Below are 13,828 nucleotides of genomic sequence, written 5' to 3'. Positions count from 1 at the left end.
TCACGACATTGTAAAAAGTTTGCCAGCTCGAAAATATTTTCAAAATGTCCCGCCCGAATTTCTCTCCTGGCCACACGCCCATGTTCAGATTATCGAATCAATTTGTCACGTTCAAGCACTAAAAGGTTCATTCTACTCTATTTTGAGTCGAAGCGGGAGAAATTTCGCTGTATAGGAGAGCGTCAAAAGATAGTTGTCTAAGAGTCTATAGACCTGCTGTCTGCCCCGACAGACGACATTTTAACCTTGTGGGAACCTGTTAGTGGCAATACCAAAAATCAGCAGTTTAATGGCGACTTGCCGGAAAATCAAGACTCCCATGATGCTGATTAGAAATCAGAACAAGAGGTGGGTGTAGGCCAATCTAAGAACGAAATTATGTGTGATATACCTGACGCGACGTAGCCGACCATACTATCCGAAAAAGATCTATCATTGCTTCACGAGACAAAAAAAAGCGAACATAATGATACGGCACAGCAAAAGATGTACCAGCAGTTTTGCTCAGTAACCGTAAATATCCTAAATTCTAAATCCATCGACTTATAGTTTATTTATAAGCATTCGTGATATCATTTCCATAGGGAATTAAGTCATATTTGGCATATGGCTCAATTTTTCCAATATCATACGAGCATTACAACCGTCATCTCGCAGCGAGTCGATGAAAATCGAATTCCCAATAAAACCGAATCAAATTAGCGGTTTAACGTCACAATGGCGGAGGCAAGCAGAACAATGATGTGGATCGGCTTTAGCAAACTTTCCGGCGCACTCGAGATTCCACAGGAGAGAGCGTAAATCAGAGGCCATTAATTAGCGAGGTTTCTCATCACAAGGCATCAATCAAGGCGAGTGGGAAAGACGTACGACGGAGATAATTAGGTACAAGCACTGTTTCGTGATTACACGTTGGATAGGATGGCATTTTCAATGTATGAACGCCGCGTATGTGGTCGAATACTAACGCACGATCGGAATTACCAAACTCCCCGTAACCTAAAGACTTTTACCGCAACATAATCAATGTGAATGCGCGTATTGTGCCGGGTAACTGACGAAAATCACGGCAGTCCATGATTGAAATTCAATGAATCGCATTAATTATTAATATCTACATTCCCAGAACAGCGAACGAACTATATACATGGTCCGAATGCCTATCATAACAACGCGTATCGGAAGATGAAAGTCCCACCGATGAAACAAAATGACATCTGATATCCAATACTGTGCCGAAAATAAAGAAAAGGTGCTAGAGTTTAACCTTATCTTTACAGCTGGGCTCATTAGGAAGGTACGGAGGATTCATCACCTGTTGGAAATGCCGCGTTTGAATGATCACTGCGTGGTTAAAAATGTACCCTGTCTGCGCCCGAAAATCACTTCCATGAATGCGAAACTCAATGCACACAGCACGGACAATTCAATGGGTCGCAGATCGCAGAGATGCACGCGCAGTGATGCCAGGCCGGCGTCTAATAGTTTAAAAACACTCGGACAGGCGGCTTTCAGTGATAAAGTGACGTAATCATGAAGCGGTTTCGTTTAAGAATTCAGCAATTTGACACTTTGGTTTCACACGGGGCAGACACAATGCGGCGCAGTCTTGGTAACAATTACCATTTCGCTAGCGGAACTAAATAACCTAGTGTTTGCTTGGTAATCAGATCCGTGAATGTCTGTTAATTCGTTGTGCTTACACGGCGCGTTTTGAAGCATATTATGTCGTCACAGAGATTGATTACCCTTGGCGAGATCTACCGGCAGAAAAGGCTCTGAGAAAGCCCTCGCGTCACTTCAAAACGGGGTTTAAGATTTCCCTTAGCGCGTTCAGAGCGGGGCATTTAAATATTGTTTCAACAAAACGGCGCTGGCGGAACAACGAAGTCGCTCTGAATGGCCAGCAAATTTGAGATTACCTGCCCGGGCACGGCGAAGTTTACATAAAGGGCTTGAGTCAATATGCAAGCACTCGATGAATGGAATAATCGACTGTTATATAGAACCAAACTCACGCTGAGCGTTATTAAGCGTGCGATTCGTACAAATTGAGCGATTCGCCGCCGCCTTATCAGTGTAATAAAGCTGGCTTTACCCGATAGCTTCCTGGGTAATACAGGCGTCTTTTTGCCGCTTATCTACCTAACGCAAATACTTCTTACTTTCTGGACTCTTGTTGAAACTATCATTAGGCCTGCGGCAGATGAATAATTTATCCCCGGATCAAATTCATGGCGCAACCTACTTCGCAGAGTGAAAATGCTCAAAAGTGGACATATGCCATCCCTAAGCGACGCAACCCAAACCCGTAATTGAAGAAGTTCATTCCCACCTCGTGGTGTAGGACTGAAGGGTTTGCTACTACAATAGGTAGCGCATATAGCATAACAAAGTCAGCGGTGCATGTCATGTACTAACAGCAAATTAATAGAATCTAAAAACGATGCAAGGCTTTACACCGGGGCTCACTAAACCAACAAGCAAATCTAATTAGTGATAAGCATCACGTAATAGTAGCGCCACACAGTAGCGCGCGGTCTGTTCAACTATTTGCGTTTGCGCCGTATCGTTCGGCAGTGACCCAAGGAATGCGGCGAGACATTGTGTAGACATTTTGGTGTCCTACAGGTAGACTGACACGCAGTCTTAACATATTATCTCTATCAATAAATTTGAACAAATTCTTTTTATACTGTGAAGTGTTGTGCTGTAATCACGCTTCGACCGCCATGGAACATACCATGGAACACCAAGTTGGGGTTCCGCGGACAAACTCCACTTGCAATTAGAGCTCGGGTTAGCATTTTAGGGTCACCAGTCGTGCCAAGATTTTGGAAGAGATTTACACCTTAGTGGTCCGGAAAATGGAGCATACTTGAATTCACCAAGTTCTATGTGTACGACAGAAAGAGCAGTCACCGCACACACGCAATTGCATTGTCGGTTGACAAAACAGTTGACAAAACACGCTACACAATGGTCAATAAACTACGATCAACGGTAGCGACTAACCATCGCAAAGTCAATAACGTAGTCCTAGTCAATCAGATACGCTTACAACCGAATAGGCTCAAGGCGTCCAACAGGAGTCGCACGCCCCGGCGAATATTGTCACTTACAAATGTAGCAGGCGAAAGAAGATTATGATTCAGCAAGTCCAATCATGCGGTCAATGTATGTATCGCATCGATGCTGCGTTGGCAGAATTGCGATTTTTTTTTTATGAAGCGACGCATTAAAACCAAGCATTGTCCAAATAGGCCTATACAATCTGTCATGTCTGGAGCGAGATGACTTTGCTTACAACAACAATCCTACATGTCAAACGCGAGAAAGAATACAGAATCTTCGAGAAACCGAAAAAATAAACGAAAATATTTGTTCGCAACATCACAACCCATTCGCAGTTACACTGTGTGAACAGAATTTGGATTTTACCGACGGTTGGTATGATATCCTACTCGACAGGTTTTCAGACTTTTCCAATCCAAACAGGCGCTACGTATTAAATCAAACATTGGTGATTGATCGCTGCATCGGTAATAAGAATGTATACAACTAAGAATAATGTCATGATGAGTCAATGCGACAGACGAAAAAAACACAGTGCGGAAGCTACACCTAGGAAAAAGACGTTAAGACGATAAGGCATCCGAGGGCGTTAAGAATTCTTGTCTAAAGATACACGAATAGTTGTCATTCCATTCTAATCAAAGGGATTAGCGTTCGTAAGAATGAAGCGTATTCACGTAGATCGCGTTACAAACTTATCACAATACATAACAGCATCACAATATATGACACCGATTCGTAAAAGAGACGGTGCAAGTTGAGGGAATTTATGTTCCCTGCCATCGGATGGCTGCAATGCTAACGACTTCGTCGTGCGACCAGTATATGAAGGATTTATAAAAAATTGGTACGGACTGTCAAAAATTGCCAGAAAGTGGAGGGGGCACCATTTCGTGAGCAATTTATAAGCATGCCTTGTGTTATATTTACTTCTCAACGAGTATCATTTGCGTCGGACATGAATAATTGCATATCTACACTACATGTACAGAATTTGCTTGAACCAGAAGCCAATTCCACGTCAGACTACCTACATGTATTTGCATAAATTTTTCACATAACAACGTCGCTATGACTGTTAAGCAAGCACGCAAGGGACACCCACTTTATAATGCCCGAAACGATAATTCTCGTTTCTCAAACGATTAGGCTCAGCACACTTCTGTGGACCAGTGATTGGTGAACACCACACGAGATCGGTAATACGGAATCGGCATTGAAAACAGGAAAAGCAACACACTTTTGCAATCAATGTGTCTCACCCACTTGACAATCAATCGCAGAATCCAGTGGATAACAAGGAGGCCGTCCTCACAACTTTAAAAGCATTCAACGCAGATGATAATTACAGCAATCGGAAAGTGTACGCGGGGTTTCATGTACATTTGTACAATCACATGCGCCATCAACGCGCTCACTTAAATTTCGTTAGGATTTCATTGCTCATTTCCAAACCGCAGGGAACCGGGCAATTCAATAACACGCGTCACGCGAATCATTTCGACAGGTGAATCCTGTGTAATGAATTAGCACAAAATGTCCATATCAACTACAATTTGTGTCGATTAACAGGGGGCAATTTGTCGAATATCGACATAAAGATGACGAGCTTATCGCATATCTACTTCGTTAATGACGTTCGTCCGTCATTACAATTCGAAACTTGGTAACAGTGCCAATTGAGTGCTAATAGCAAGGAAGACAGCAACGGTATTATCCAATATTCGATTAAAAGACGCTCATTAATAGAGGCGGAATTCACTGGCTGTATGGTGGTAAGCTGGTAACTACGTTACGATCCGCGGTATACTTTTTCCGTAAGTAAATATGCGACGCTCAATTGTATTTGCTTGCGCGGTACTTGGTCGGGATGGCGCAAGTGTAAAGCTATAAAATAAACCTACTACATTACGAATACGTCGTCATCCGAGTAAAACACGAATCAAAAATATCATCATCGAAGGCGTAAATGTTCGCAAAACATCACGAATGAATTTGACCGCACGCGTCTTTGTGTGAACATCTTTGCGTACTGTGCCAGGGAAATCCACACAGTATCACATCCCCTGTACTAGACCATTTTCATAAACTGAACTGGGCCAGATGCGAAATTAAGACGATGAATCTTGAATTTATCCGACGTTTCATATTACAACCACAAATCTACCATTCCTAATCGCACAGTGAAATCTACGCTTCACTAATCACATTTCAACACCTCAACTGCCATGAACGATGTAGGTCGGTTTTCCACGCTCTATATAATATCTTTGGGAATGCAATTCCAAAGAAGACAATGGGACCCTTACCTCTGGGGTATCCGACAGTACGGGGTTAGGGCGAGGCGCTTCCTGCTGCAGTTGGTACACTGGAAAAGAATCAGTCGTCGATTACATGGATCTGCAATGACGTTGGATGTAATCGGAAGTGTAAAAACATGAAAAGAATGCTTAAGGTAATGACGTAACGACTCTCGACGGCCACGGAGAGGTCGTTATTACGCTACATGCTACAACCCGGAATGTCAAGTTCAAGTATGCTGTTTTATAAATATATTTTACGACGGAAATGTTGGTTCACAGTAACGAGAGTCCGTTTCTATTAGAGGTAATGATCTCTGTTTTTCTGAACATCAAATATTTTGTGTGACACGCAAATTTCAGTAACGTACGTAATTGTTGCAACAACATAAACACACTGCTACAAATATCTGCTTACTGCAAATTGGATGTGGTCGTAAATCCATTGAACAAGGAAAATAGAACACAGTGCGATGTTACGCGGCTAAATTTGGATATGGTGTAACAAGGTTTGGTTCGCGAGGGAAACTACCATCCTGGGATTCCAAAAACCAATATCAGGTAGGTAGTGTGTCATTTATTGACGATTTTCGATCATGAAGTTTACGTTAACTTTTCCCCTCGAGGGTATGCCAGTCGAGACGCGAGCATCATGTCATCCTCAATGATGCAATTAGAAACTTACAATAGCTGTGCCATAACGGACTTTCCTCTTCCGTGATCATGGCAAACTTCATTTGCTGTTTCAGATCCGTACGATTACGTTGAGAGCTCCAAAAGTCAGTGTATCCCACAAAGTATCGAATCGATCAATCCGGTTGTATCCAAACGGCGCATTTGCAGATGCACGCTCCACAACAGAGTAGATTTGCCCCAAACTCTGCTTTATCTACGACCAAACAACTATCGACCCGCTCTCTTTTCCTGATTGAACAACGAAAAATCGTACATGGCAGTCGCCGGGTTATCAAGTGTAAATTAGTACGCGCGGTGGAGGAATTACATATCAGATATATGATGTCGATGAACACCGTGTTTCATGCACTATACTGAATCACATGTACACAACATAAGATCTTTTCCATGGCAATTAGCTTCGTAAATGGTGCGGCGTCTCAAAATTGACTTTGGTTACCGATCCAACCAGCTAGTTTCTTCATATTATGAGAATACTTAAGGCTCCAAGCCTATTAATTGGGATAATACAATGAACATTATATTATTATTACTAGTAGCATACAACCATGGCCTACTACAACTAATCCGATATATTCGTACCGATACAGTTTGGCGCAAGCTACCATGAGAACGTAGGTTAAGTCTGAGGTAAGTTTCGATATAGTTCCATGTGCTGTGGATAGGTAAGCAGAGTCGGTAAATCAACATAGCTATATTACAGATCTCATATAATCCTGTACTGTGCGAGAATACTTAAAGACTCAAGAACACATATGAAGTAACTCGAGCAGAACCGACGTAAACAATAGTCCGCGGCGGAAGATATACTTCAATGAAGGCGATGAATATTTGAACAAGCACTGAGACAGCGAGCTGCCTTTCTCGTTTGCTCCAAATTGGACCCCAATTCGGGATGCATTGCCATACATCACAAGTTAGTGCAACGCGCCAACGCACTAGTGAATTTCTTGAAAACGTGCAAACGTATTGACGATGTATGCTAGGTTTGTGCCTTACAAATCTATCATCGGTCTTGCTATCAAAGGTCATTGCAAACTTAAATAACTTAAGTGCATTAAATGAATACCATAATATCCGATATGGTATCTTTAGGATGTGTTTTAGCCGTCGATCTCTTGACATTCAAGTGGCTAGTAATCTCCTGAATCCGTCGGAATTGCATCACACGCTCACTACAATACCACTGATTTCGCGCGTTTAGCGGTTGTACTTGCTAACCAGATTGCAAAGCTTACCTGCAAAACTGTGCAGAATACTTTTTAAAAGCAAACCTGTCTAGTGTCTACGTCTACCTGACGCCGATCAAACTAATCTGATAGCCAAGCTGTCTCGTAGGAGATATCATCTCTTGTATTCCGTCAATGGCACGGAGATAGCGACAGCTAACGGCTAAATACAAATCCAATGACCCAGGCTGTTCCATTTCGTTACTCAAGACCTTTAATCGCTACGATGGCCCAAGTCGAAATCAATTGAGTTGTTGTTTGTTGTGTTCATGGTGTTTTCGACTACAATGGTCACTTACACCAGGTATTTTGCGCTAGGACACCGCTTACGCGGATCAGGTGGCGAGGAGGAGCCTAGATAAACCTTCAGGACTTAGGAAGGAATTCTGGAGCCCACCTCTGTGAACATCGGTGCAGTCAGGGCCGGCAACCTTTCGTATGCAGCGTGCCGAAATATCAAAAAATGTCAAAATATTACCAACTGGCGTGCCAAACATTTTTAATTATGTCATATTTAGCGTTGCAATCAAGGAATTTCACCAACCGCTTCTCCGTAGCGGTCAACTGCATCGGTTACGCCGGTGATTCTTAGAATATTGGCAGGCCGTGTTACTTTTGGCATTTCGGGAGCCAAATGCCAAAACTGGAAAAAATTCAAATTTTGAAATGCCAAAAATAAGAATTCCTGAAAATATAGATTTTTATGAAAGTTTTAGATGGAAATGTCAATAAGTGTTGAAATGAGTCTGCATGAAGCGACAAAACAAGTGTGTAACGCTAAATTCCTAAATTTAGCTCCGTGAACCCTTCGGAAGGCCGCGGTCTACCGTCCAAGGGATCTATGTAATGCGAATGAAAATCTTAGGGTCGAGGCCAAAAAGTAGAATATTGAAATCTGGATTTACGACATACTCTGGATTGATCAACCATGGTAGTAAATGATATCCAGTAGCCTAATTGGAGATGTAGCTCGATGACTAGGCCTTTCCCTGTTGTCACCCGAGTATACAAATATGACATCATGTCGATGCCAAAACTTCCCAAAATAAAATCTGAAAAATGACCAAAAAAGGTATTCCTGGTATTTTGGGCATATGCTAAAAATAACACTACTGCCTGCGCAAAAGCCTCCATATCTATACGCTAATACGCATCATACATACTACGCATATACTTGCAGTCCTTTCGTAGTTTTTTATTGCCGGGTGGATCATATTTCATATTGTATTGATTATTAAAGTCACTCATGATTTCTAACCATTTGATGGGGTGGTGAAGGCTGCTATCCATACATATCAGAAACCCTTTTAAATTGTTGTCGTGAGTCTTGTGACCTGTATGAATGCCGGTAATGTTGTACGCATAGCGAATCGACTATTGAGAATATATATTACAGAAGCACTCGGTTTTGTATCTGGTAAATTTGGTCTTCAACATCGTTTTCCATTCGGTTTTAAATCTCGCTGGCAGGATATCAATAATGCATGTATTGTAACTTCCGTTTCATAAGAAAGACCAAAGTGAAGCGATTTACATGGTTCATTCGAGTATATAAATATGAATTCATGGGGATGCCAAAATTGCCAAAAATAAAATCTTTAAAATGCCAAAAAAAACTCCCCCAACCCTAATATCTCCCACCCCATCTCTAATATTCGTCTCCCCCACCCAACCCAAATCCTAACGCGAAAAACAATTCACTTTGACGTTTATAAATTTCACATGTTCATTGGAAACAGGTATTGGTTTCATGGGGATCATTTCTCGATATATGGGGAATACCGAAGCAGTGCAGAAGAAATTAGGTCCCGGTAAATCGCGCGAAGCGCGGAAAAAAATTAAAAGAAAAATAAAATCTTCCCAAAAGGGGCTGTTTTATGTTCATTTACGAAATAATTTTGGGTCGTCTACGATAGGGTTACCATATTTAGGCGGGACGAATTCCGGACACTCTTTAGCGCCCACTAGCGCATTTTAAAATGAAATATAACAAATTGTTTGTCAATGTGACGTCACACTAGCAAAGCTTCGCCAATCGACACGATCCGCATCAGGAGCCGCTAAAATGCTACGTCGGTTCATTTATGTGGTTTTGTGTTGCCGCCAGGACCGAAAAATCATTTTTCAGCCCACTCCCATCCAAATAGACACGACTCTTGAGCCCACCATATGGTAATCGATGCCACTTGTGGGGGGCTTACTATATGCATCTGGTTTCTATATGCATCTGGTCGTTTAATTTTGTGAATTAAATCTGTCTATTCTATAATATGGATTCTTCCATATATTACTATAAACTTTTAACTAAGGATGGTGTGAACCTCTAAAAGGTTCAAGTTCGTGTGAACGCGAACCTTATTGAAAGGTTCTGTGTGAACGCGAACGTGAACCTCATGACGTCACGTGACGTCATATTGCTAATTCCAACCCTATATTTCAATGAAGTGATAGCCTATAATAATGTACACGATATACCGAGCGACGATTCGGGCCACATAATGGCACAATGCTGAAGTACATATTGACGTTTTAAACGTCGCTAAATTTATCAACTGAGGCAATCAAATGATATAATAATCCCATAAATCAATATTTTCCGTCGCTTCGCCAACAATTTCGACGAGGACTTGCCAGGCACTGTAAGCTTACGCCTTAACGGTCTAGGCCAGACCCGAAAATGTATTCGGCGTTTGAGTATTGCTACATGGATATTGCGCAGAGTGTAAAACGGGTTTCTATACTTGCTACCACTATTACTCCATTAACAAGTTATACAACAATAGCCAACACCCTAATCGCACGGATTTGGTTTTTATGATACAGCAAACATGTGAAGACAAGATTGACCCCGTACGATACTAGATTTTTACATCAGAAAACGATATCAATTGAATAAGCATCATTCGCTATCTACATGTAGTGTATTTCGCTCTTGATATTGTGTGATTGCCGGTCAAGCTCACAGCAGAGAGTCACTAAATATTCAGAAACGGAAAGCTGGATATTTCGAGCAAACTTTTGTTAGAAAGTAAGTAAAATTTTTGAAATTGTCCAGGTGTTGATCGTTTATGCTGCCAGTGCCATGCATAGAGCGGTTCGCAGTTGAAATGCAATAAATGTGAACCAAATAAGTTATAATGGAGTGAAAATTGTAATATATATGAAAAAGGTTCACAGTGCAGAACCTATCAAGGTTCTGTTGTGAACGCGAACCTCAAAATTTCCGAGGTTCACACACAGAACGCGAACGTGAACCTCACGTTCACACCATCCCTACTTTTAACCTCTCTCCGCGCACATGAACATAGTTAGCGGTAGAGCTGGTGGAACATTACGACTTCGAAAATGCAGGGAACGTAATTATACATCGTAAAGTCATGTCGTGTCACGCGGATAGGACTATCTATGAGCCTAAATGTCGGGACGCACCAGTAACAGTAGGTTGCCCATCCGGTGGTTTTCAACTTTTGATGGTCGCGATTCCATTTCTAATTTGAATATGTTCTGTGTCCCAGCTCAAAATTTGATAAGATGATTACTGAAAACCGGTCAGCACCTTTGCCCGGACTTACTCACGACCTATTTTGGAAGCTGATTACGTTCAACATCTTCTCGAACCCTAGAATAAAGGCAAACGACCCCAAGGTTTATAGCCACTATCTTCGACTAAAGCATCTAAATGGCCTTCCAACTCTAGCAATATACCGTTCTCCTTTAATTGCGATTACAATTAGACCTATTTCGGTAAATGGGGGTTATTTTTTATAATTTTTCATTGCATGTTTTGCGAGGGCAGTGGTACTCATATTAAAATCAACGAATGTGACGCTAAATCGCGCGCAGCGCGAAGAAAAACTCAAAGTGGCGTAATTCTGCCCAAAAAATAATATCGTTTATGTTGATCTACGAACAAAAAAAATGATCCTATTTCAAGCCTTCAAAATTCCGGACATTTTGGCATATTTCAGAATTCCTCCCGGACGCCAGTTTGAACAGTGAAATTCCGGACATGCCCGGGAAATTCCGAACGTATGGCAACCCTAGTCTACGAGCTTCTCCCATGTTGAAAACTTATGTTACATGTTTTGCAACATGGTTATAATATGTCGTGTGCGTCAAATCATTTGGCGTGCCATGAAAAATAATCTCGCGTGCCACAGATGGCACGAGTGCCGGCGGTTGCCGACCCCTACTGTAGTTCATCAGCTTAGTAACTGAATCGGGTCGAGACTGCAATGCATTCAGAGGTTCCATTCTCAATTTTCTTAACTCGACTCTTGAGTAATTTGCTTAAACATATATATGGAATTATTTAAATAGCTAAGAGTCATGTTCAGGTTCTGGTTCGTTGTATTATCATTTTAATTATTTCAAAACACCACAAGGTTGCGATACGATGACAAACAATGGGGTGTCGAAACGACAGAGAGTAGTCTTTCAATCAGACACCCGCCTTTCCCAAGAACCGTGCTTTCCAACCGGGGGGTCGCGAAGCTATTTCAGGTGAGTCGCGAAGAATTTCTAAATTTTAAAGTTTCTTGTTAGATTTGCCAAATGTTCCAAACACTTATCTTCTCAAGATTAGACGTGCAAATACACGTTCGCCTCCAAATTATATTGCGCCATGAATGCCTCAAGCCACGTTCCTGTGCTCACAATAATTCGTTAGCCAGGTTTTCGTGAGAGGTATTTTGATTGGAGAGTGAAATCGGACAGTGCATTATTGTGTATGCCCAAGACTTGGAATTTATTATTTCCTTCAAATGCTTTGCGAACGTTGATAGAGAAATGCAGCACTCCAGCCTGATTTGTCGTTATAATCAGCAAACAATTGCAGCGCCACAAGTTACGCACAACCACTTTGTGTTCGATGTAAAAGACAAATTTCCAATTGGATACCTGCTTTCTCGTTTGTTGTTGTTTGTGGCGTTCATGATGTTTTTCGACTACAATGGTCATTTGCACCAGGCCGATATTCTTTAATATGATGCCGCATCTGCCGACTGAGAGCACGGCCCACTTTCAGGCTTCTTTAAGACGCCGCTTACGCAGATCGGATGGCGAGGAGGAGCTTAGATAAACACTCCCCGTTTGTGGTCATATGTTACATGCCGCACCTCAAACCGAAGAGGGGTGTCAAAATGATCGAATGAATCAACATAAATATGGGGTATTTATTTGGAGAGTTATTCAACGTTGGAAAAAATTTTCTTCCAGCCTTACGCGATTTAACGTCATTAGATATCTTAATTGTAATTGTAATTGTAATTGTAAATACGCATAATTTATATAAATAGTCATTTCAGTGTCAGCCATTGCGACATCACGACATACCAAGACATATGAAATTTGCGACAAGTAATTACTAACAACGGTCCCGCCGGAAGATGTTATTATAAATATTAAATAATTATGTGCCCGAAAGTTTCAAAGACACCACCTCCTACATGTAAAATCACGTGGGCTGAGAGAGAACAAAAATTATAGTAATATATGTAATTGCCAAAATCATCGACCGAATTCAATCATTAATTCCGCATAATGTTCACGCTAGCCGCGATCAGATAACTATAACACACTAACAACATAGAAACTGGACCCCACGAGCAGTGTTTAAAACGTTATTCGTGAAAGAGTGGTCTCGTAGGCCGCGCAACGAAATTTGGATGAAAAGTTGATTGCGAGCTGAAAAAGGTTGGGAAGAACTGCCCTTGAACATTCGTTCTGAAACTTAAAATAAATAAAGTAACGGTCTTCTAACAACGGCCAATGTGACGTGTGCAGCTGCTTCTGTGCGACCAGCGCGACCATGTTTGGTTCCGCTTTAGAAAATGCAGCGCTAATATTGTGTAACACATTCAACCGGTTCAAATCCATATTCATCCCACAAAAAACTTTGGTCGTTGCTCTCATAGGGTGTTTAATGTAACATGTGCCTCCTCGCCATCCGATCTGCGTAGGCGGTGTCTTAAAAAGCCTAGAAATTGGGCCGTAATACAAGTCGACAGTTACTGAGTGATAATACATGACTTCGGCATGGTGTAAATGACCATGTAGTCGAATAATACCATGTATACCACAAACACCAACAACTTAACCTGTGGGGGACTCGACCTACCCCAGACTCCCCTTTCCTTTCCAGGTAATTTCATGACTACTAGGGTTACCATATTTTGGGATAAGGAAAAGTAGGACACTTTTCATAAATGACAAAAGTTAGATTACCGGGCTAGAAAACTGCCGAATATAGAACTTTTACGGGAAAATATGCTGTGTCCACTAAAAAAAAGTCGATTTACCGACTCGACTTCCGAATGCCCCACTTTATAATAATACTGCTGTTATGTTGACTAAAAACAAAGCCATTTCCCAGTTCTGCACCCGAAAGACCCGTCCGAACAGCCGCATTACAGATTTCACGTCATTTACGGCGTTTTTAAGTTGCACCTGTCCGTAAGCCTGGCTGTCAAAGCTATCCTAACCCTAATCGTTACCCATATCCAATTAACAAACACAAACCCTTTCCGT

At 41.6% G+C, this 13,828-nt stretch overlaps 1 protein-coding gene across 4 annotated transcripts in view; it reads right to left on the bottom strand.

The window, feature by feature from the left end:
- Positions 1 to 7,390, bottom strand: part of LOC145433185 (uncharacterized) — a 49,118-nt gene extending 41,728 nt beyond the window's left edge. For 3 of the 4 annotated variants that reach the window (XM_080310149.1, XM_080310150.1, XM_080310151.1), the window contains exons 1-2: positions 6,061 to 7,390; positions 5,385 to 5,443 (exon numbers count right to left, since the gene is read on the bottom strand). In XM_080310149.1, the coding sequence (XP_080166275.1) occupies positions 5,385 to 5,443; positions 6,061 to 6,112 (111 nt within the window). In that variant the 5' untranslated portion in view covers positions 6,113 to 7,390. The remainder of the gene's footprint in view (positions 1 to 5,384; positions 5,444 to 6,060) is intronic. The other variant, XM_080310148.1, reaches the window with a different exon arrangement.
- Positions 7,391 to 13,828: the final 6,438 nt, after the last annotated feature.

The sequence above is a fragment of the Botryllus schlosseri genome, chromosome 2 (genome assembly GCF_051294905.1).
Source record: "Botryllus schlosseri isolate E-star chromosome 2, Bs_hap1, whole genome shotgun sequence".
NCBI lineage: Eukaryota > Metazoa > Chordata > Ascidiacea > Stolidobranchia > Styelidae > Botryllus > Botryllus schlosseri.
The sequence above is the reverse complement of the archived record's forward strand: the minus strand, read 5'-3'. Positions and strand labels throughout refer to the sequence as shown.